The 24,929-nt window shown below is 43.3% G+C and overlaps 1 protein-coding gene across 2 annotated transcripts in view; it reads left to right on the top strand.

Annotated features, from left to right (window-relative positions):
- Positions 1–21,321, top strand: part of CCDC110 (coiled-coil domain containing 110) — a 74,971-nt gene extending 53,650 nt beyond the window's left edge. The window contains exons 2-3 of one of the 2 annotated variants that reach the window (XM_069744335.1): positions 13,389–14,729; positions 20,098–21,321. In XM_069744335.1, coding sequence (XP_069600436.1) covers positions 13,389–14,729; positions 20,098–20,160 — 1,404 coding nt within the window. In that variant the 3' untranslated portion in view covers positions 20,161–21,321. The remainder of the gene's footprint in view (positions 1–13,388; positions 14,730–20,097) is intronic. The other variant, XM_069744334.1, reaches the window with a different exon arrangement.
- Positions 21,322–24,929: the final 3,608 nt, after the last annotated feature.

Raw genomic sequence — 24,929 nt, 5'->3', positions numbered from 1 at the left:
GTTATTTATTAACTATTTTGTGTCACATATCTCTCTGGTTTAACAGAATAAAAATTCAAAATGTGAAAATTGCGAAATTTTCGCCAAATTTCCGTTTTTATCACAAATAAACGCAGAATTTATTGACCTAAATTTACCACTAAAATGAAGCCCAATATGTCACGAAAAAACAATCTCAGAACCGCTAGGATCCGTTGAAGCGTTCCTGAGTTATTACCTCATAAAGGGACACTGGTCAGAATTGCAAAAAACGGCAAGGTCTTTAAGGTCAAAATAGGCTGGGTCATGAAGGGGTTAATACTGACCGCATAGTACTCTGTTCTATTCTTTCTTTTTAGCTAGTATGACCTCCTATGCTAAATCCTGATTTCATTTCTGCGTATGTTATTTCCCTCTCCTCTCACAGTCAATATTTGTGGGGGGCTGTCTTTCCTTTGGGGATTGTCTCTGAGGCAAGATAGGTTTCCTGTTTCTGTCTTTAGGGGTAGTTATTTCTTAGGCTGTGTCGAGGGGTCTAGAGAGTGTTAGGTACCCCCCACGGCTACTTCTAGTTGCGCTGTTAAGTTCAGGGTTTGCGGTCAGTACAGGTTCCACCTTCTCCAGAGTACGTCTCATGCTGCTCCAAGGTCACCAGATCATAACAGTACAACTGGCCAACAATGAGTTAATTGCATCTCAGAAGAAGGGAGGAAATATTTTGAGCCATTTTTTTTTCCTTAGCCTATTTGGTCTGTTCCTCCCTCTTAATCTCTGGGTGGCTGCGGAACCTAGTAATAACATGAGTGTTCAGGAGTTAGTTTCTCGTGTGGATCAGCTTGCTGCTAGGGTACAGGGTATTTCAAATTATATTGTTCAGACTCCTGCCTTAGAACCTAGGATTCCCACTCCTGATTTATTCTTTGGTGACAGATCCAAATTTTTGAGTTTCAAAAATAACTGTAAACTGTTTTTTGCATTGAGACCCCGGTCTTCTGGTGATCCCATTCAGCAGGTTAAAATCATCATATTCCTGCTGCGTGGTGACCCACAGGATTGGGCATTTTCCCTGGAAACTGGCAATCCTGCTTTGCTTAATGTTGATTCTTTCTTTCAAGCATTGGGGTTATTGTATGATGAGCCTAATTCTGTGGATCAAGCTGAGAAAATCTTGCTGGACCTGTGTCAAGGTCAAGAAGCGGCAGAATCGTATTGCCAGAAATTTAGAAAATAATCTGTACTGACTAAATGGAATGAGGATGCCTTGGCGGCAATTTTCAGAAAGGGTCTTTCTGAATCCGTTAAAGATGTTATGGTGGGGTTCCCCACGCCTGCTGGTCTGAGTGATTCTATGTCTCTGGCCATTCAGATTGATCGGCGCTTGCGCGAGCGCAGAGTTGTGCACACTGTGGCGTTGTCCTCTGAGCGGAGCGCTGAGCCTATGCAGTGTGATAGGATTTTGTCTAAAGCTGAACGTCAAAGATTCAGGCGTCAGAATAGGTTGTGTTTTTACTGCGGCGATTCTGCTCATATTATTTCTGATTGCCCTAAGCGTACAAAAAGAATCGCTAGTTCTGTTACCATCAGTACTGTACAACCTAAATTTCTGTTATCTGTGACCTAGATCTGCTCATTATCATCATTTTCTGTTATGGCATTTGTGGATTCAGGCGCCGCTCTGAACTTAATGGACTTAGAATTTGCCAAACGTTGTGGTTTCCCCTTGCAGCCTTTGCAGAACCCTATTCCTTTAAGGGGCATTGATGCTACACCGTTGGCTAAAAATAAACCTCAGTTTTGGACACAGCTGACCATGTGCATGGCGCCAGCCCATCAGGAAGATTGTCGTTTTCTGGTGTTACATAATTTGCATGATGATATTGTGCTGGGTTTTCCATGGTTACAGCTACATAATCCGGTGTTAGATTGGAAATCTATGTCTGTGACTAGTTAAGGTTGTCAGGGGGTTCATGGTCACGTTCCTTTGATGTCAATTTCCTCTTCTGAAATTCCTGAGTTTTTGTCAGATTTCCAGGATGTATTTGATGAGCCCAAATCCAGTTCCCTTCCACCACATAGGGACTGTGATTGTGCTATTGACTTGATTCCAGGTTGTAAGTTCCCTAAGGGCCGACTTTTCAACCTGTCTGTGCCAGAACATGCCGCCATGCGGAGCTATATTAAGGAGTCTTTAGAGAAGGGGCATATTCGGCCATCTTCTTCACCATTGGGAGCAGGGTTTTTTTTTGTTGCCAAGAAGGATGGCTCCTTGAGACCCTGTATTGATTATCGCCTCTTGAATAAGATCACGGTAAAATTTCAATACCCGTTGCCTTTGCTTACTGATTTGTTTGCTAGGATTAAGGGGGCTAGCTGGTTTACTAAGATTGACCTTCGAGGGGCATATAATCTTATTCGTATTAAGCAGGGTGACGAATGGAAAACTGCATTTAATACGCCCGAAGGCCATTTTTAATACCTTGTGATGCCATTCGGACTCTCTAATGCTCCATCTGTTTTCCAATCCTTCATGCATGATATCTTTCGGAGTTATCTTGATAAATTCATGGTTGTATATTTGGATGATATTTTGATTTTTTCCGATGATTGGGAGTCTCATGTGAAACAGGTCAGGATGGTATTTCAGATCCTCCGTAATAATGCTTTGTTTGTGAAGGGGTCAAAGTGCCTCTTTGGAGTGCAGAAGGTTTCTTTTTTGGGCTTCATTTTTTCTCCCGCATCTATAGAAATGGATCCGGTTAAGGTTCAGGCCATTCATGATTGGATTCAGCCCACATCTGTGAAGAGCCTTCAGAAATTCTTGGGCTTTGCTAATTTTTATCGTCGTTTCATTGCCAACTTCTCCAGTGTGGTTAAACCTCTGACCGATTTGAGGAAGAAAGGCGCTGATGTGACGAATTGGTCCTCTGCGGCTGTTTCTGCCTTTCAGGAGCTTAAACGCCTATTTACTTCTGCCCCTGTGTTGCGTCAGCCGGATGTTTCTCTTCCATTTCAGGTTGAGGTTGATGTGTCTGAGATTGGGGCACGGGCCGTTTTGTCTCAGAGGAATTCTGATGGTTCCTTGATGAAACCGTGTGCCTTCTTTTCTCGGAAGTTTTCGCCTGCGGAACGCAATTATGATGTCGGCAATCGGGAGTTGTTGGCTATGAAGTGGGCATTTGAGGAGTGGCGACATTGGCTTGAGGGGGCCAAGCACCGTATTCAGGTCCTGACCGATCATAAGAATCTGATTTACCTCGAGTCTGCCAAACGGCTGAATCCTAGACAGGCTCGATGGTCCCTGTTTTTCTCCCGTTTTAATTTTGTGGTCTCGTACATTCCTGGTACTAAGAATGTTAAGGCGGATGCCCTCTCTAGGAGTTTTTTTCCTGATTCCCCTGGGGTTCTTGAGCCGGTCGGCATTCTGAAGGAAGAGGTGATTCTTTCTGCCATCTCCCCTGATTTACGACGGGTTCTTCAGGAGTTTCAGGCTAATAAACCTGACCGCTGTCCAGTGGGGAAACTGTTTGTTCCTGATAGATGGACTACTAAAGTGATTTCTGAGGTTCATTGTTCTGTGTTGGCTGGCCATCCTGGGATTTTTGGTACCAGAGAGTTGGTTGGTAGGTCCTTTTGGTGGCCTTCTTTGTCCCGGGATGTGCGTTCTTTTGTGCAGTCCTGTGGGATTTGTGCGCGGGCTAAGCCTTGCTGTTCCCGCGCTAGTGTGTTGCTTTTGCCTTTGCCGGTCCCTGAGAGACCTTGGACGCATATTTCTATGGAATTTATTTCAGATCTTCCGGTTTCCCAGAGGATGTCGGTTATCTGGGTGGTTTGTGACCGGTTTTCTAAGATGGTTCATTTGGTACCTTTGCCTAAATTGCCTTCCTCTTCTGATTTGGTTCCGTTGTTTTTTCAGCATGTGGTTCGTTTGCATGGCATTCCGGAGAATATTGTGTCCGATAGAGGTTCCTAGTTTGTTTCTAGATTTTGGCGGGCCTTTTGTGCTAGGATGGGCATTGATTTGTCTTTTTCTTCGGCGTTTCATCCTCAGACTAATGGCCAAACTGAGCGAACTAATCAGACTTTGGAAACTTATTTGAGATGCTTTGTGTCTGCTGATCAGGATGATTGGGTGGCTTTCTTGCCATTGGCCGAGTTTGCCCTTAATAATCGGGCTAGTTCTGCTACCTTGGTTTCGCCTTTTTTTTGTAATTTTGGTTTCCATCCTCGTTTTTCTTCAGGGCAGGTTGAGCCTTCTGATTGTCCTGGTGTGGATTCTGTGGTTGACAGGCTGCAGCAGATTTGGGCTCATGTGGTGGACAATTTGGTGTTGTCTCAGGAGGAGGCTCAACGTTTTGCTAACCGTCGTCGGTGTGTTGGTTCCCGGCTTCGGGTTGGGGATTTGGTCTGGTTGCAGGGTGGATAAAAATCAATGTTTTTTTTTAAAAAATCAAAAAAATAGGATTTTTTTTTATTTAAATCGGATTTTTTTTTATTTAAATCGGATTTTTTTCAATAATCTGCTTGTTGAGGAAAATATTTTACCATCCAAAGGTTCTTCCATCATGAGATAAAGCTGAGTTGTTTAACTCAGTAGAATAAAGGCTGTATATGTGTAACATTCACAATGCCATGCTCTTCCAGAGGTTTCTGTAGGATTAGTGGGCAGTTTCTCTGCCAATATTATCACAGACGCTCGCTTTACTTACGCAGTTCTCAAAACTGTATTTGACTCCGCAGAGGTCCCAGCCTCTTCTTCACGGCAAAAATGTTACAACATGAACAGAGTTGAGAAAAAGATCTTAATCCTATTGTTCTACAAACCTATGAATACAGAATCAATCCCTTCAGTGCCAAGTCCAAGAAGTTAGACAATATGTTTCTGATTGTTTGGAGTGGAATAGATCTGCACAACACAAGAAGAATGTGAATCTAAGTGTGAGAAGGAGGAAGGGCAAGCAGACAAGAAAATGAAAGTGAAATTTTGAGCACAATACTGCAGCATAGCCACAGACAGACAAGTCTGGATCTGTTTGTGTGTACGATCTGAGGTTTATTACATTCTTTCCTTATAATGGCAGCAGGCCATAAAAGAGACCCAGTTTGGGAATATTTTAATGAAGCTCCTTCGCCTATCGGTAAGGCAGGCATGCGTGCAAAATGCAAACGATGCAACAAAGAGATGCAAGGCCTGGTGGCGCGAATGAGGCAACATCATGAGAAGTGCGGTGATGAAGATGACCAAAGAAACACTTCTGAACAGGCAGGATCTTCAGGTTGGTAAACATTTTTATTGAATCTTATTTGTAAAGACTGAACTGTCATGTGTGAGAAAAATTATATTTCTTATTATTACTGCATGTTACTGTCATTTGGTACAGTTATGAAGAAAAACAAATATTCCTTTTGGGGCAGGGGCAGTGATGTGTTGTGTACAATAAGCAGAAATTGTATAAACAATAAAATAGCAGCATTGACTTTTTTTGTTTAGGGGAATTCATGGATTCTGGAAACTATCCACCTCCAAGATCACCATCATCCTGTTCTACAATTTCAGAGTTATCCATCCAGGATAGTGCTTCATTAGCAGCAGCATCATCATCAGACACCCACAGCCACATATCACCATCACCCAAAAGGAAGAAAAAACCTTTACCTCCTGGAACCACCATAGATAGGTTTGTGATAAGAACTAACAGATTAGAAAAAGAGTTGATTGATGAAAAAATTGCCCAGTTTATTTATGCAACGAACTCTTCTTTCCGTCTGACTGAGAACCCACATTTCATTAATATGTTTCAGTCACTGAGACCAGGATACAGTCCACCCAGCAGAGCTGATGTTGCAGGGAAACTGCTGGATCAAGTGTATGACAGAGAAATGGAGCAATGTGCAACAGCTCTGGAGGGTAAAATTGTTAACCTAAGTATTGATGGGTGGAGTAATGTCCACAATGATCCTATTGTATGTGCTTGTATAACAACAGAAGAAGGTAAAGTCTTCCTTGCACAAACAACTGATACGTCAGGAAATGCACACACAGCAGAATACTTACAAGAAGTGGCAGTAAAAGCTATAACGACATGTGAACAAAAATTCAAATGTCTAGTATACAGTTTGGTCACTGACAATGCTGCAAACGTATCCAAGATGAGAAGAGATTTAGAAGAGCAGGGAGGGAATACAAAGCTGCTAATAACATATGGTTGCAGTGCTCATTTGCTGCACCTCTTAGCCAAAGACTTAAGTGTTCCAGAAATAAAGGCTAATGTTGTTGAAATTGCTAAATACTTCCGTAATAATCATTTTGCTGCAGCAGCTCTGAAAAGGATGGGTGGAACCAAGCTAACGCTCCCACAAGATGTTAGATGGAACTCTGTGGTGGACTGTTTTGAGCAGTATATGAAAAACTGGCCTATTCTGATGACACTTTGTGAAGAAAATCGAGATAAAATGGATGGCACTGTCACGGCCAAAATCCTCAACATTGGGCTTAAGAGAAATGTTGAACATATGCTGAGCTTGCTGAAACCCATCTCTCAAGCTTTAAACAAAATACAGAAAAATAGCTGTTTTATTGCGGATGCTGTTGAAATTTGGAAGGAATTGAGTGAACACATAAAAACAGAACTACACATGGACAAATTTAAATTACAAGCAGTAAACAAACGAATGGGACAAGCACTGACTCCAGCTCACTTTTTGGCAAATATTGTCAATATCCAATATCAGGGTCAAAACCTAAGTGCTGAGGAAGAGGAGTTAGCTATTACATGGGTATCCAGCAATCATCCATCTTTAATGCCAACTATAATAAACTTCAGAGCTAAGGGGGAACCATTCAAGAAATATATGTTTGCTGAAGATATTTTAAGGAAGGTCACACCAGTAAACTGCTGGAAGTCACTTAAGCGCTTGGATTTAGAGACTGTTCAAGTAATGATTTCACTTTTAACAGCAGTAGCTTCTTCTGCAGGCGTTGAAAGAATATTCTCTTCCTTTGGACTCATTCATTCTAAATTGAGAAATCGGTTGGGACCCAATAAAGCATGAAAGCTTGTTTTTCTTTTCCAGATTATGAATAGGAACAAAGAAGAAGATGATGATGAAGATGACGACAAGTGAGCTACAGAGGACAGCAGGGACAGTAGTATTTAAGTTTTTCATGTGTCGGCTGGGCTGACAGTCTAAGGCCATGTTCACACGTTCCTGATTTCCCTGCTGTTTTTTCTGCACTAAAAACTGCAGCTCTTGGCAGAAAACGCAGGTGCGTTTTTTGGTGCGTTTTTTGATGCGGTTTTTAGTGCAGTTTTTTATGCAGTTTTCTCTGCAGAGTCTGTGTGTTTTCTAGGAATTTTTTTAGGGTTAAAATGGCTGAAAATACCCTAACCCTACCCCTAACCCTAACCCTAGTTCTATCTGTAGTGGGGGGAAAAAAAAAATAAATTCTTTATTTTATTATTGTTACTACCTATGAGGGTGATAAAGGGGGGGGGTCATTTACTTTTTTTTTTTTTTTGATCACTGTGAGGTTATCACAGTGATCAAAATGTGCCTGGAACGAATCTGCCGGCCGGCATGCGCCCACCATTTTGGAAGATGGCGGCGCCCAGGGAGAAGACGGACGGACGGACACCGGGAGGCCCGGTAAGTATAAGGGGGGGAGATGAGGGCACGGGGGGCGTCGGAGCACGGGGGGGTGGCATCGGAGCATGGGGGGGTGGGATTGGGGCACGGGGGGGCAGCCACACTCCGCCCACGCACTTCCTGTTGCAGCGGTTCTGCACCACAAACCGCAGAAAACCCGCAAATATTTTTTTCGTCTGCGGGTTTTACTGCGGGTTTGACCCTCACAATGGAGGTCAATGGGTGCAGAACCGCTGCAGTTCCGCACAAAGAAGTGACATGGTCCTTCTTTTTTACCGCAGCTATTCAGCGCGGCTTTTTTAGTGATTTTCCGCAATGTGGGCACAGTGGTTCCTGTTTTCCATAGGGTACATTGTACTGTACCCTGCATGGAAAACAGTTGCGGACCCGGAGAGGCAAAATCGCGGCGGTTCCGCAGTTAAAAACGCATTGTGTGAACATGGCCTTAGTTTCTTATAATATATATATATTTTGTTTAGCCAAATTAGTTAACAACAAACATGGGTGTTTGTTTAAGCAAATAACTTATGCTGTAATATTGTTATTGTTTCAGTTGAATAAATCTATTTAAATTGTTATTAAGGTCAGGATTATTTTTCTCCTTCCTAAGTACAACAGAACAGTGGTGTCCAAATATGGATGATTAACCCATTAAACTGGGGAGAAAAAAGTAATATAAAAAGTGATTCTAAAAATCTTCATCTACTTGCATGTTAAAGTAGCAAGAACTAGTTTAGGTAGAAACTTTGATTTAAATCACTGATTTAAATCAAGCCTTACTGACTAGTGATTTAAATCGTGATTTAAATCAGTTAGATTTAAATCAAATCCACCCTGTCTGGTTGTCTTCCCGTCATGTTCCTTTGAAGGTTTCTTCCCCTAAGTTCAAGCCTTGGTTTATTGGTCCTTATAGGATTTCTGAGATTATCAATCCAGTGTCTTTTCGTTTGGCCCTTCCAGCCTCTTTTTCCATCCATAATGTGTTCCATAGATCTTTGTTGCGGAAGTATGTAGTGCCCGTTGTTCCCTCTGTTGATCCTCCTGCCCCGGTGTTGATTGATGGGGAGTTGGAGTAGGTGGTTGAGAAGATTTTGGATTCCCGTTTTTCGAGGCGGAAGCTTCAGTATCTGGTCAAATGGAAGGGTTATGGCCAGGAGGATAATTCTTGGGTTGTTGCCTCGGATGTTCATGCTGACGATTTGGTTCGTGCCTTTCATTTGGCTCGTCCTGATCGGCCTGGGGGCTCTGGTGTGGGTTCGGTGACCTTTCCTGAAGGGGGGGTACTGTTGTGAATTCTGCTCTTGGGCTCCCTCCGGTGGTTATGAGTGGTAGTGCTGCGGTAGTTGGATCGCAGCATTTATCAGGTGTATCTATTTTTTGCAATTTGGGCTGGGCTATATAGCCTTGCTTGATCCTTTAGTCAGTGCCAGTTGTCCATTGTTTTTGGAGGATTCACATCCCTTCTGGTCTCTCCTGTTTGCTGTGCTTTTCTTCAAAGATAAGTCCTGGCTTTGTTTTTGCTGTCCACCTGCTGTGGACCTTATAGTTCTGTGCATTTTCATGTTTTTGTCTTGTCCAGCTTAGTCTGTGAAGGATTTTTTGCAGCCTAGCTATTTCTCTGGAGATGCAGATATACCCTCCATGTCTTTAGTCAGATGTGGTGTTTTGTATTTTCTGTGGTGGATATTTTCTAGTGTTTTAATACTGACCGCATAGTACTCTGTTCTATTCTTTCTTTTTAGCTAGTATGGCCTCCTATGCTAAATCCTGATTTCATTTCTGCGTATGTTATTTCCCTCTCCTCTCACAGTTAATATTTGTGGGGGGGCTGTCTTTCCTTTGGGGATTGTCTCTGAGGCAAGATAGGTTTCCTGTTTCTGTCTTTAGGGGTAGTTATTTCTTTGGCTGTGTCGAGGGGTCTAGGGAGTGTTAGGTACCCCCCATGGCTACTTCTAGTTGCGCTGTTAAGTTCAGGGTTTGCGGTCAGTACAGGTTCCACCTTCTCTAGAGTACGTCTCATGCTGCTCCAAGGCCACCAGATCATAACAGTAAATATATGCTTCTCAACATTGAAATTGCAATTCTAAGAAGGAAAAGTTGTGGAATTATGGAAATCACACAATCTATTGTCATGCTAATAATATGCAAATGATGGAAAAATAGAAACAATATTGACTATGAGCGCCACGCGCAGAAATAAACGCGCTTACACTCTTTGGCTGCTTTCATTGAAGTTATGGTAGTCATATAATCATATAATGTTAAGAGTTGGAAGGGACCTCTTGGGTCGTCAAGTCCAATGACCTGCTCAATGCAGGATTTACTAAACCATCTCAGATGTCTGTCCAGCCTCTGTTTGAAGCCTCCCATTGAAGGAGACCTCACCACCTCCCATGGCAACCCATTCTACTCATTGATCACATTCACTGTCAAAAATGTTTTTTTGATATCTAATCTGTATCTTCTCCCTTTCAATTTCATTCCATTGCTTCCCGTGTTTCCATGTGCAAATGAAAATAAGCATGATTCCTCTACACTGTGACACTCCTTCAGGTATTTGTAGACAGCTATTTAGTCTCCTCTTAAGGTACCGTCACACTTAGCGACGCTGCAGCGATACCGACAACGATCCGGATCGCTGCAGCGTCGCTGTTTGGTCGCTGGAGAGCTGTCACACAGACCGCTCTCTAGCGACCAACGATGCCGGTAACCAGGGTAAACATCGGGTAACTAAGCGCAGGGCCGCGCTTAGTAACCCGATGTTTATCCTGGTTACCATCCTAAAAGTAAAAAAAAACAAACAGTACATACTTACCTACAGCCGTCTGTCCTCCAGCGCTGTGCTCTGCACTCCTCCTGTACTGTCTGTGTGAGCACAGCGGCCGGAAAGCAGAGCAGTGACGTCACCGCTCTGCTTTCCGGCTGACCGACGCTCACAGCCAGTGCAGGAGGAGTGCAGAGCACAGCGCTGGAGGACAGACGGCTGTAGGTAAGTATGTAGTGTTTGTTTTTTTTACTTTTAGGATGGTAACCAGGGTAAACATCGGGTTACTAAGCTCGGCCCTGCGCTTAGTTACCCGATGTTTACCCTGGTTACCAGCGAAGACATTGCTGAATCGGTGTCACACACGCCGATTCAGCGATGTCTGCGGGGAGTCCAGCGACCAAATAAAGTTCTGGACTTTCTTCCCCGACCAGCGACAGCACAGCAGGGGCCTGATCGCTGCTGCCTGTCACACTGGACGATATCGCTAGCGAGGACGCTGCAACATCACGGATCGCTAGTGATATCGTCTAGTGTGACGGTACCTTAAGCCTTCTTTTTTGCAAGCTAATATATTCCCAGATCCTTTAAATGTTCCTCATGGGACATAATTTGCAGTACTTTCACCATCCTGGTAGCTCTTCTCTGAACTTGCTCCAGTCTTTCAATGTCTTTTTTTTCTAAATGTGGTGCCCAGAACTGGACACAGTATTCCTGATGTGGCCTGACCAAGGAGTCGTAGAGGAGGATAATAGCTTCACATGATCCAGACTCTATGCTTCTCTTAATACATTAGAACTGTTTTCTCTTTTTTGCTGCTGCATCACACTGTTGACTCATTTGCAGTCTGTGATCTATTAGTATACCCAAGTATTTTTCACGCATGCTGTTGCTTAGTTCTATTCCTCCCATTCTGTAGGTGTAATTTTCATTTTTTTCCCCAGATGCAGAATCTTGTATTTCTCCCTGTTAATTACTATTCTATTAGTCGCTGCCCATTGTTCAAACTTTTCTAGATCCTCCTTAATCCTTCCTCTGTCTTCTCTAGAGTTAGCTATCTCTCCTAGCTTTGCATCGTCTCCAAATTTGATCAGTTTACCTTCAGTTCCTTTATCTAGATCACTTATAAAAAATGTTGAACAACACTGGAGCCAGGACAGAGCCTTGTGGTACCTGTTGTGAATTCTGTTGTCAAGCTCCCTCCTGTGGTCATGAATGGTACTTCGGCTGGTTCTGTCCATGGGCTTCCTCTGGTGGTTGTGAGTGGGGCTACGGCTTCTGAGTTTCCTTCCACAGGTGACAAGGTTAATTCGTTAGCTGGCTGCTCTATTTAACTCCACTTAGATCATTGCTCCATGCCACCTGTCAATGTTCTAGTATTGGTCTGTTCGCTCCTGGATCGTTCTGGTGACCTGTCTTCTCCAGCAGAAGCTAAGTTACTGCTTGTTTTTCTCTTGTTTGCTATTTTTCTGTCCAGCTTGCTATTTTGATTTTTGTCTTGCTTGCTGGAAGCTCTGGGATGCAGAGGGGCGCCTCCGCACCGTGAGTCGGTGCGGAGGGTCTTTTGCGCCCTCTGCGTGTTTTTTTGTAGTTTTTGTGCTGACCGCAAAGTTAGCTTTCCTATCCTCTGTCTGTTCAGTAAGTCGGGCCTCTCTTTGCTAAAATCTATTTCATCTCTGTGTTTGTGATTTTCATCTTAACTCACAGTCATTATATGTGGGGGGCTGCCTTTTCCTTTGGGGAATTTCTCTGAGGCAAGGTAGGCTTATTTTTCTATCTTTAGGGCTAGCTAGTTCTGAGGCTGTGACGAGTTGCATAGGGAGCGTTAGGAGCAATCCACGGCTATTTCTAGTGTGTGTGATAGGATTAGGGATTGCGGTCAGCAGAGTTCCCACGTCCCAGAGCTTGTCCTGTGTTATTGTAACTATCAGGTCTTTCCGTGTGCTCTTAACCACCAGGTCCATTATTGTCCTAACCACCAGGTCATAACAGGTACCCCAATTGGATGTGCAACCATTTATTACCTCTCTTTTAGTATGATCACTAAGCCAGTTATGAATGCACCCTCACCTTAGCCTTGTCAGTCCCATTTTCTCAATAAGGATAGTATGAGATACATTATCAAATGCTTTGCTAAAGTCGAGATATACTATCTACCGCATGTTCTTTTTCTACCTAGTCAGGGATTCCATCATAGAAGGAAAATAGATAAGTCTGGCATGACTTGTTTGCTACAAACCCATGCTGGCTCTGGTTAATTACTATATTCTTGTCCAAGTACTTACATACATGCTGTTTATTAATTTGTTCAAAAACTATTCCTGGTATAGAAGTAAGGCTCCATTGCCTGTAATTTCCTGGCTCCATCTTTCCTTTTTTTGAAAACTGAGACAACATTTGCCCTTCTCCAATCTTTCAGGACTTCTGTTCTCCAGGATTTTTTAAAGATTCTGACTAGTCCAAGGCATGTTCTGCCACACTGAATGCACTTAGTCACACAAATCAACAAGATCCGCTGCTGACCGCTCCCATTGCAATTGCCGATCAATGACATACCAAATGTGTTTGATGGGATACCAGTCCAGAGATGCTGCAGGCCATGGTAACGGAGGCTGCTCACAGTAGCACGAGCAATGTGCCGCCTGGCTTTGCCATTTTGAAAAACAGCTCCTTGGCATTTTGGTGAAAAGTGGCCGTACTACTGGTTCCACACGTGGTCCAAAGGGTGGATCCCAATGCAGGTCTAAGTGGCCGGCCCTCCACTAATCAACAAGTTAACACCTTTCCTCAGGAGAGGTGATGACTTATTTTTACTGGACAAACCTTTTCAGCAAATATTTGTATAATTGCTTGCATTAAGTCCCTTTCCATTAGCATAAGTGATTGTAAGGAAATGTTCCTAATGAAAAGTGTTAAGAAATACAAACATGTACACACTTCTAACAGTAATAATCACAATGCAATTTTACCTGATAGTATAATACTGCCTTTGTAATTGCAGGATAAATTATCTCCTCTGCACGGCATTAGAGACAATACGCATATTCCGTTCTCTATCGCAGATAAGATGAGTGATCCAAAGAAATATGGCAGGTCATATACTTCTTGTGCCAATAAGGAATGTGATGAGACACAGCGTACCGCCACACATAAGTCGCCTGAACTCCCATTCATGGCAAGTAAAAAACATCTTGCTTCAGAAATGCCGTCGGTGCCTTCATCATATACAGCTTTACCAGTAAAAGCTGATAAACGACCCAGGAGTAGCCTACCTTACATCAGCCATCATATTCCTAAATCCAAAGACTCTTTGGTTTCCTTTGAAGGGGAGGATCATGAGCAATTTAACAATCAGATGTTATCTATTAGTGAACTGAAAGGAAAACCCTCTCATGCTAAAGAGATGGAATTTAGACCATTACAAATTACTGACCTTTCTTTACAACTAAATGACAGCACTATGTCAGTTACAAGTGACAGTCGGCTCACAGACCATTCTGTAGATTTACCAAAGGCAGAAGTGCATTATGTACATCAAAGTAAAGCCTTGCTTCATACAAGAGAGAAGAGAATTGTGGAAAAGTCCATGGATAGTTCAACTTGTTCTACCACTAACGCTGATAATCTCAGTCATGTCATCTCAATTACCGAAAGTCAAGAACAAGCTGGAAGTGAAGAAAAAGGAAAAATAAATACTTTGAAAAATGAAAACTGCAATCTTCAAAAGCAGTTAAAGAATGTAGACGATGGGAATGTAGCCAAAGGTGATGACTTCGTATTTAGGATTCAGGAACTAGAAAGTTACCTAACTGAATCAGATCAATTTCATATGCAGGAGCAGCGGCTCAAGAGTAAAACTGAAGGCGTCCAGATGGCGCTAAAACATCTACAAAATAATGAGGAGTTCTTAAAGGATGAAAATTTCCGCTATAGAGAACAAATCATCAGCTTAAAGACAGAGAAAAACTTCCTTCAGCTACAGCTATCCAGAGCAGAACTGGATGGAGAAGAATACGTCCATGAGATAAACACTATAACGGAGAAATGTGAGGAGCTTCTTAACCAAAGGAAACTTTTTCAGGATGAGAGGAACCTTTTATCTGTTGAAAAACAGTTTTTAGCTAAAGACATTGAGCATTTACACAGGGAGAATAAAAGAAATGCCGAACAACTGGCATTAATAACTGCTGAGAAAGACAAACTTGCCAGTATGGTAAATTCCATGAAGACAATGGTATTCACATACACCAAGGAGAAACAAGAGCTACAATCCAGATTAAAGGAAGTGCTGGTGGAAAACACAAACCTAAGAAGAAAAATAAGTACCCACAGAACTGAGCAGGTAAAAGAAAGAAAGAAAAATGGACATGGTTGTATTTGTACCAAGTTTAGAAGTTATACCCTGTCCTTAAGATATGGACTCATCTGATCGCAAAGGGTCCAACCACTGGGACTCCCACTGATCCCAAAAATTAGGACATTAAAGAGCCCCCCCATTTGAATGGAATGGTGGTCTATCATGCTTTCCATTTTTCTTATGGGACTGCCGAAGACCAGCCGACCTCTACCAATTTCTCCAGCTTTCTCATTAAGAATAGAGTAGAGGTGTTTATGATTGACCACCACTCTATTCACATGAAGGTCTATAGAGCTCAAATTCTTAGGATTGGTGTTCGTCCCTGCAGTTGGCCCTCCCCTGGCAATCGGGCAGTTATCACCTAACCATAACTCATGTTCAAAATTGGTAAAACCCCTTTTAAGGAAGTTTTTAATCATTCAACTCCTTGTTTCAAAAATATCAATCACTCCACAGGCTGCTGTAGATGTACCCTGGTGAATATAAGTATTTGATACACTGCCGATTTTGCTAATTTCCCACCTACAAAGAATGTAGAGGTCTGTAATTTTTATTGTAGGTACACTTCAACTGTGAAAGACAGAAGCTAAAAAAAATCCAGTAAATCACATTGTATGATTTTTAAATAATTAAATTGCATTTTATTGCATGAAATAGGGAAAACTTGCAATATCAGATACTTATTGCCCCCCTATATATTTGGCTTTCATTAATTGTTTCACAGAAACCAGTAGAGCGAAAGCATATTTTGGATCTCCTTTCGGAGTGGGTAGGCCTTTTCTGGTGTGATGTGACAAACAGAATTCTATGCTATTCTTTTTCTTGGGAGAAAATACTTGTGACAAAAGTATTTTAAAAGTATAATAAACTATATAAAAGTCCTATAGCACATACATTTGACATTTACCATTTAAATATAGTTGATTTACGATGATGAAAAAACATCCAAAACTTTTTCCTGTCTACACAATTAACAATGAGTGTAAATTGCAGGGCAACAATTTCAGTTCTTATTTTCTTTATTGTAGAACCCTAACTATTAGGCTATGTGGCCACGTTCCGGATCTACCACGTTCAATACGTTCTATGAAATTGACATGCTGCGGTATTGAAAGACACGCCGCATGTCCGTTTCCTCGGGTGATCTGCCGGTGCACAGTGGGCATGGTATTTCTAGAAATCCCATCCACTATGCTTTAACATCTGGTCACTGCGGGTTTGATGTTGCATAAATACACAGCAATTCATGAACGTGGAAACGTACCCTTCCAGTACCTGAAAACACACAAGGTCAGGTATTCACTATAAAAAACATTCCTAGTTTCTGGACAACAGTGCTATTAGTTCAAACTACAATTCACCAATCTCTGCCATAATCTGTGACCTTGTTCGGATTTTCAGTCTACTCAGTTGAGCCATCCAAAATATGTAATATATGGCCGATTTATGCTGCCCGATCTGGTAGAAGGATATGATATAGGGAGGGAAACGAACCACTGTGATTTAACGGCTAATATTATTCAAAGTAGGCTGTCAGAGTAAATGACAGAGACATACCTTACAGGACTCCTAGATGAGATTTTAAGAGTCCTGATCAGTTTTTGTACGGAGAAGAATGTCACCCTTTGTGATTGGTAATTAGGACTCTCAGAGTCTCATCGAGGAGTGCTGTCAGGATATTCTCTTCTTTTCGTTCAGAAATCCTACTTCATATCATATAACTCTGTATCTCACACAGTTTATTGGTCATGTTTTGCATTCAGATTAGGCAGCATAGACTACAGAACAGATTCCATTCAATACAAGATCCATTTAATAGGATGAAGAAGCACAACTGTATATTTCTCATGTGCATGTAGGACTTGCAGATTTAAAATATTATGCAATGTTTTAGCCTAGATTTTCAGGGCAAATACGGGTGGTGGAAATAATATATCTTACTAATATTAATTACTATATATATTACTAATCTTACTAATATTAATTGCACTCCTTCATCCCCTCCTTCTTTTAATTGTGCCCTTTGGAATCCACGGTCTGTATGTAACAAGCTTCCTTTCCTACACAATTACTTTCTGAAAAACTCTCTGAATCTGCTGGCCCTCACGGAAACCTGGATTCAGGATTCTGACACTGTCTCTCCTGCTGCCATTACCCATGGTGGCTTACAATTCTCCCATTCCCCGAGACCAACAAACAGACCTGGTGGTGGAGTTGGCATACTCCTGTCCCCACAATGCACTTTCCAGGTCATCCCCTCAGTTCCATCACTCTCATTCCCTTCTTTTGAGGTCCACACCATCAGGCTCTTTCGCCCCCTCTCCCTCAGAGTAGCGGTAATATACCGGCCCCCAGGCTCACCCACCCGCTTCCTGGACCATTTCTCTGCCTGGCTGCCGCACTTCATGTCCTCAGAACTACCAACCCTTATCCTGGGAGACTTCAACATCCCCATTAACAGCCCCACTTCCACATCTGCATCCCAGCTTCTGTCACTAACCACTTCTCTCGGCCTCTCACAGCTCTCAACCTCTGAGACACACAAGGACGGTAACACCCTGGACCTGGTTTTTGCCCGGCTCTGCTCAATCTCCTACATAGATAACTCACCGCTTCCCCTCTCTGACCACAACATTCTCTCCTTCACACTCACATATCCTCGCTCACCCCAGCACCCTCCTACACACCATTCAGTCAGAAATCTACAAGCCATTAACCCTCTTACACTTTGACTCCCTACGCTTATCATTGTCCCCAATCTCTTCCTTTTCCTGTCCTGATCTGGCGGTGCATCACTTCAATGACACTCTTAGAAGCACCCTTGACCAAGTAGCTCCCCTCACCCTCAGGACCTCCAAACACAGAATAAAACAGCCCTGGCTCACATCGCAAACCCGATTTCTCCAGCGATCCTCTAGGTGTGCTGAACGCTTATGGAGGAAAACACGCACACCAGAAGACTTCATACACTTCAAATTTATGTTAAGGACCTATAACTTTGCCCTTCACTTCGCTAAACAGACCTACTTTACCACTCTGATCTCCTCACTATCCAACAACCCCAAGAAACTTTTTGACACCTTTCACTCCCTCAGGCCAAAAGCACAAGCCCCTATCACAGATATTTGTGCTGGTGACCTGGCCTCCCACTTTATAGAGAAAATAGACAATATCCGTCAGGAAATCCGCTCCCAACAACTAAGTTCAGTGACTCCCATCCCTCCCCTCATTGCCCCTGGCTCACTCTCCACATTCGATCCCATCACAGAAGAAGAAGTCTCCAAGCTCCTCTCCTCTTCTCGTCCGACTACATGCACTACCGACCCCATTCCCTCACATCTCCTCCAGTCTCTCTCTCCAGTTGTCACAAGTCACCTAACTACAATCTTTAATCTCTCCCTCTCCTCTGGCATTTTCCCCTCCTCCTTCAAACACTCTATCATTACTCCATTTCTAAAGAAACCCACCCTCGACCCATCCTGCACAAACAACTACAGACCGGTCTCCAATCTCCCCTTCATCTCTAAACTCTTGGAGCGCCTGATATACTCCCGCCTTACCCGTTACCTCTCCACTCACTCCCTCCTAGACCCTTCACAGTCCGGTTTCCGCCCCCTACATTCGACAGAAACTGCACTCATCAAAGTGACCAATGACCTTCTGACAGCAAAACGTAATGGTGACCACTCTCTGCTCATTCTTCTCGACCTTTCTGCAGCTTTTGACACTGTTGACCACCCTCTCCTGCTCTCTAGGCTCCAGTCACTAGGCATTAAGGACACTGCTCTCTCCTGGTTCTCCTCCTATCTTTCCGACCGCTCCTTCAGTGTTCTGTTCTCTGGCTCCACTTCATCTCCTCTTCCCCTCACTGTTGGGGTACCTCAGGGCTCAGTCCTTGGCCCCCTTCTGTTCTCTCTCTACACGGCCCCAATTGGACAGACCATCAGCAGATTTGGCTTTCAGTACCATTTTTATGCCGACGACACACAACTATATACGTCATCCCCTGACCTTACCCCCGCTGTACTACAGAATGCCACTGACTGTCTGTCCGCAGTCTCCAACATCATGTCCGCTCTCTATCTGAAACTCAACCTCTCCAAAACTGAACTTCTTCTGCTCCCACCATCTACTAACCTCCCTAAATCTGACATTTCCCTCTCCGTGGGTGGCACCATAATAACACCCCGGCAGCAGGCGCGCTGTCTGGGTGTTATGTTTGACTCCGATCTCTCCTTCACCTCCCATATACAATCTCTTGCCCGCTCGTGCCGCTTACACCTAAAGAACATCTCTAGAATCCGCCCTTTTCTCACCATGGAGACAGCTAAAACCCTCACGGTCGCCCTGATCCACTCCCGCCTGGACTACTGTAACGCTCTATTAATTGGCCTCCCCCTCACTCGACTTTCCCCTCTCCAGTCCATCCTTAATGCAGCAGCCAGGGTCGTCCATCTGGCTAATCATTACTCGGACGCGTCCGCTCTTCGCCAGTCGTTACACTGGCTACCCATTCATTACAGGATACAATTCAAAGTACTTGTTCTCACCCACAAAGCTCTCCACAGTGCGACACCCCCTTACATCTCCTCCCTCATTTCTGTCTATCAGCCTAACAGACCACTGCGCTCTGCAAATGACTTTCGGCTAACCTCTGCACTAATCCGTACCTCCCACTCCCGACTCCAAGACTTCTCCCGTGCTGCGCCAATCCTCTGGAATGCTCTACCCCAAGATATTAGGACCATCCATAATTTGCATAGTTTTAGGCGCTCGCTCAAAACACATTTGTTCAGAGCGGCCTATCACGTTCACTAATCAAAGTTATGTTATGTTTGTGTGTGTGTAGCCCATTCACTATCCCCATCTATTCCCCAACCCTTGAAGATGGCTGGACCATGATTGTAAATACATCATTGTAAATACACACCTGTACTTTTTTTCTCCCCCACCTCATTGTAGATTGTAAGCTCTCACGAGCAGGGTCGTCTTATTTTGCTTTAATTATTGTATTGTTAACGTTGTTACTTATGACTTTTGTGTTTGAAACTGTTAAACTGTAAAGCGCTGCGGAATATGTTGGCGCTATATAAATAAAGATTATTATTATTATTATTATTATCTGCTCACTGTGAGCTGAAAAGGTTGGAATTTTTGCATGTCATCACATGTCCCCATCTTTTCCTCTCCATAGGCAAAAATAAAAGTTGGGCAAGTATGAATTTTCATGAAGTCCCAATATTAGCATCTATGTTTATAATATTGTGCAGGTGAAATTTGCTGATATGTATCTCCAGAATTTAATTGAAAAATGTTATTATTTTTTTTTTTTTATGGAAATCTTCTATTTCAGCAAAAAATGGATGACTCAAAAGAAGGTTGGCGTAATGAAGAAACAATCGACAGACATAAGTGATCTACCCTAGAAATGACAATGTTACTTCCCACAGCTAAGAAACTATAAAAGATATGGAAAACTATATTAAAACCATTGGCAAAAAGCATAATAAAAAAAATACATGTTCTTAAAATAAAGATATCCAGCTTAACCTAGCATGTATGACTTTCACTGAATACTGGTATGGATTAAATTAAAGTAATAGTAGTAACATTTAACGGGTTGTCTCGGGATGATAAATGGTTAAAATTTCAAAATGATTGTAAAAACAAGCAATTTTGCTATTTAATGATATTAAAAACTATCCCTTTTCTAAATTATTGGGATTTAATGCTTTAGTTTACGGTCAGTTGCCTAGGTCACCGTCAACCTCTGCAACAATGGACAGTTTGCGAAACAATGAATGTAGAGATTGGAAGGTCTTTGCTATACAGTGGCTTGCAAAAGTATTTACCCCCTTGATTTTTTTACCGATCTTTTTACATTACAATCTTTGTTTAAATATTTTTGTAAACGGATTTCTGTGTGATGCATCAGCACTAAATAGTCTAAGTTGGTGAAGTGAAGTGAAAAAAAAGGCAAAAATTTAATTTACGGGATGAAATAAATAGCATGTGTGCATGAATTCACTCCTTTAGCTGTGAAGATCTTAGAAGCTCCTGCAAGCAATTCCCTTCATAAGTCACATGCTTAGTGAAAGGAAGTCCACCTGTGTGCAATCTAAGTGCCACATGGTCTGTCGGTATATACACACCTTCTCCGAAAGGCCACAGAGGCTCCAAGACTATTAAACTAGAGGCACCACTAACCAAGCAACACCATGAAGGCCAAGGAGATCTCCAAACAAGTCAGGGACAAAGTTGTTGAGAAGTACAAATCATGGATGCATTATGAAAAAATATCCCAATCTCTGAAAATGACCTGGAGCACCATCAAATCCCTTATCATCAAATGGAAAGAACATGGTACCACAACAAACCAGCCAAGAGAGGGCCACCCACCAAAACTGTCAGCACGTGCAAGGAGGGCATTAATCAGAGTGGCAGCACAGAGACCAAAGGTAATCCTGGAGGAGATGCAGGGTTCCCTAGCAGAGATTGCAGTATCTGTCTATGTGACCACGCCATAGAGGTGGCCTTTATGGAAGAGTAGGCACAATAAAAGCCTTTATTTACACACAAAAATTGTAAGGCTGGTTTTGAGTTTGCCAAAAGATATGTGAAACTCCCCAAATCTATGTGGTCAGATGAGACCAAAATTGAACTTTTTGGCCACCAAGGTAAACGCCATGCACTCGAGTGGTTTAACCCCTTAGCGACCGCCGATACGCCTTTTAACGGCGGCCGCTAAGGGTACTTAAACCACAGCGCGGTTAATTAACGGCGCTGTGGAAAAAGTAAATAGCGCCCCCCAGAGTCGGATTTTCTCCGGGGTCTCGGCTGCCGGGGGTAGCCAAGACCCCAGAGAACATGATTTGGGGGGTTTTTTTACCCTCCCCGCATTTGCGATCGCCGGTAATTAACCGTTTACCGGCGATCGCAAAAAAAAAAGCGATCTCTTTTTAATTTCTCTGTCCTCCGATGTGATCGCACATCGGAGGACAGAGAAAAGGGGTCCCAGGTGGCCCCCCAATACTTACCTATCTCCCCCGATGCTCCTCGTGGCTCCCGGTGGGCGCCGCCATCTTAAAAATGGCGGGCGCATGCGCAGTGCACCCGCCGGCCGGCCCCGCGAGAATCTTTGGGGTCTCGGCTGCCGGGGGTAGCCGAGACCCCAAAGAGCATGATCGGGGTCGGTTTTACCGACCCCTGTTTTGCGATCGCCGGTAATTAACTGTTTACCGGCGACCGCAAAAAAAAAAAAAAAAAAGTAAAGTGTAATTCTCTGTCCTCTGATGTGATCGCACATCAGAGGACAGAGAAATAGGGGGTTTCGGGGACCCTACAATACTCACCTGTGTCCCTGGATCCTCTTGCTGCTCCTCCTGGCCGCCTGCAGAAGAAAATGGCGGGCGCATGCGCAGTGCGCCCGCCATCTGTCTCCATCTGCCGGCCGGCAGGAGAACAGCAGTTGGGGCCAAAATTAGGGGTAGGGTTAGGGCTAAATTTAGGGTTAGGGTTGGGGCTAAATTTAGGGTTAGGGTTGGGGCTAAATTTAGGGTTAGGCTTCTTTCACACTTACGTCGGTACGGGGCCGTTGCAATGCGTCGGCCCGACATACCGACGCACGTTGTGAAAATTGTGCACAACGTGGGCAGCGGCTGTAGTTTTTCAACGCATCCGCTGCCCAATCTATGTCCTGGGGAGGAGGGGGCGGAGTTACGGCCACGCATGTGCAGTCAGAAATGGCGGATGCGATGTACAAAAAAACGTTTCATTGAACCTTTTTTTGTGCCGACGGTCCGCCAAAACACAACTGATCCAGTGCACGACGGACGCGACGTGTGGCCATCCGTCACGATCCGTTGGCAATACAAGTCTATGGGCAAAAAACGCATCCTGCGGGCACATTTGCAGGATCCGTTTCTTGTCCAAAACGACGGATTGCGGCGGATGCCAAACGACGCAAGTGTGAAAGTAGCCTTAGGGTTAGGGTTGGGGCTAAAGTTAGAGCTAGGGTTGGGGCTAAAGTTAGGGTTAGAGTTGGGATTAGGGTTAGGGTTTGGATTACGGTTGGTATTAGGGTTAAGGTTGGCATTAGGGTTACGCTTGGGATTAGGGTTAGGTTTGGGATTAGGGTTAGGGTTGTGATTAGGGGTGTATTGGGATTAGGGTTAGGTTTGAGGTTAGGGTTGAGATTAGGATTAGGGGTGTGTTGGATTTAGGGTTTTGATTAGGGTTATGGTTAGGGTTGACATTAGGGTTGTTTTGGGGTAAGGGTTGTGATTATGGTTAGGGTTAGTGATTAGGATTATGGATCAGGTTGGGATTAGGGTTAGGGGTGTGTTGGGGTTAGGGTTGGAGCTAGAATTGGGGGGTTTCCACTGTTTAGTTACATCAGGGGGTCTCCAAACACGACAGCCAATTTTGCGCTCAAAAAGTCAAATGGTGCTCCCTCCCTTCTGAGCTCTCCCGTGCGCCCAAACAGTGGGTTACCCCTACATATGGGGCATCAGCGTACTCGGGATAAATTGGACAACAACTTCTGGGGTCCAATTTCTCTTGTTACCCTTGTGAAAATAAAAACTTGGGGGCTACAAAATCTTTTTTGTGGAAAAATATATATATTTTTTTATGACTGCATTATAAATTTCTGTGAAGCACTTGGGCATTCAAAGTTCTCACCACACATCTATATAAGTTCCTTGGGGGGTCTAGTTTCCAAAACGGCGTCACTTGTGGGGGGTTACTACTGTTTAGGTACATCAGGAGCTCTGCAAACGCAACATAACGCCCACAGACCATTCTATCTAAGTCTGCATTCCAAAACGGCGCTCCTTCCCTTCCGAGCTCTGCCGTGCGCCCAAACAGTGGTTTACCCCCACATATGGGGCATCAGCATACGCAGGATAAATTGGACAACAACTTTAGTGGTCCAATTTCTCCTGTTACCCTTGTGAAAATAAAAACTTGGGGGCTACAATATCTTTTTTGTGAAAAAAAAAATATTTTTTATTTTCACGACTCTGCATTCTAAACTTCTGTGAAGCACTTGGGCATTCAAAGTTCTCACCACACATCTATATAAGTTCCATGGGGGGTCTAGTTTCCAAAATGGGGTCACTTGTGGGGGATTTCTACTGTTTAGGCACATCAGGGGCTCTCCAAACGCGACATGGTGTCCGATCTCAATTCCAGCCAATTCTACATTGAAAAAGTAAAACGGCACTCTTTCTCTTCCAAGCTCTGCGGTGCGCCCAAACAGTGGTTTACCCCCACATATTGGGTATCGACGTACTCAGGAGAAATTGCACAACAACTTTAGTGGTCTAATTTCTCCTGTTACCCTTGTGAAAATAAAAATTTGTGGGCAAAAAGATCATTTTTGTAGAAAAAATGCGATTTTTTTTTTTTTTCACGGCTCTACGTTATAAACTTCTGTGAAGCACATGGAGGTTCAAAGTGCTCACCACACATCTAGATAAGTTCCTTAAGGGGTCTAGTTTCCAAAATGGTGTCACTTGTGGGGGGTTTCCACTGTTTAGGCACATCAGGGGCTCTCCAAACGCGACATGGCGTCCAATTTCAATTCCAGCCAATTCTACATTGAAAAAGTAAAACGGCGCTCCTTCACTTCTAAGTTCTGCGGTGCGCCCAAAAAGTGGTTTACCCCCACATATGGGGTATTGGCGTATTCAGGAGAAATTGCATAACAAAATTTATGGTTACATTTCTGTAACATTTTGTTTCCAAAATTGTGCTGATGTAAAGTAGACATGTGGGAAATGTTATTTATTAACTATTTTTCGTGACATATCTCTGATTTAAGGGCATAAAAATACAAAGTTTGAAAATTGCAAAATTTTAAAAATTTTCGCCATATTTCCATTTTTTTCATAAATAATCGCAAGTAATATCGAAGAAATGTTACCACTATCATGAACTACAATATGTCACGAAAAAACAATCTCAGAATCAGCGGGATCCGTTGAAGCGTTCCAGAGTTATAACCTCATAAAGTGACAGTGGTCAGAATTGCAAAAATTGGCTCGGTCATTAAGTACCAAATTGGCTCTGTCACTAAGGGGTTAAGGGGAAACTTGTAAATGTTTTGAAGTGGCCTAGTCAAAGCCCAGACCTTAATCCAATTGAGAATCTGTGGTCAGACTTGAAGATTGCTGTTTACCA

This window comes from Ranitomeya imitator, chromosome 1 (assembly GCF_032444005.1).
Source record: "Ranitomeya imitator isolate aRanImi1 chromosome 1, aRanImi1.pri, whole genome shotgun sequence".
NCBI lineage: Eukaryota > Metazoa > Chordata > Amphibia > Anura > Dendrobatidae > Ranitomeya > Ranitomeya imitator.
The sequence above is the reverse complement of the archived record's forward strand: the minus strand, read 5'-3'. Positions and strand labels throughout refer to the sequence as shown.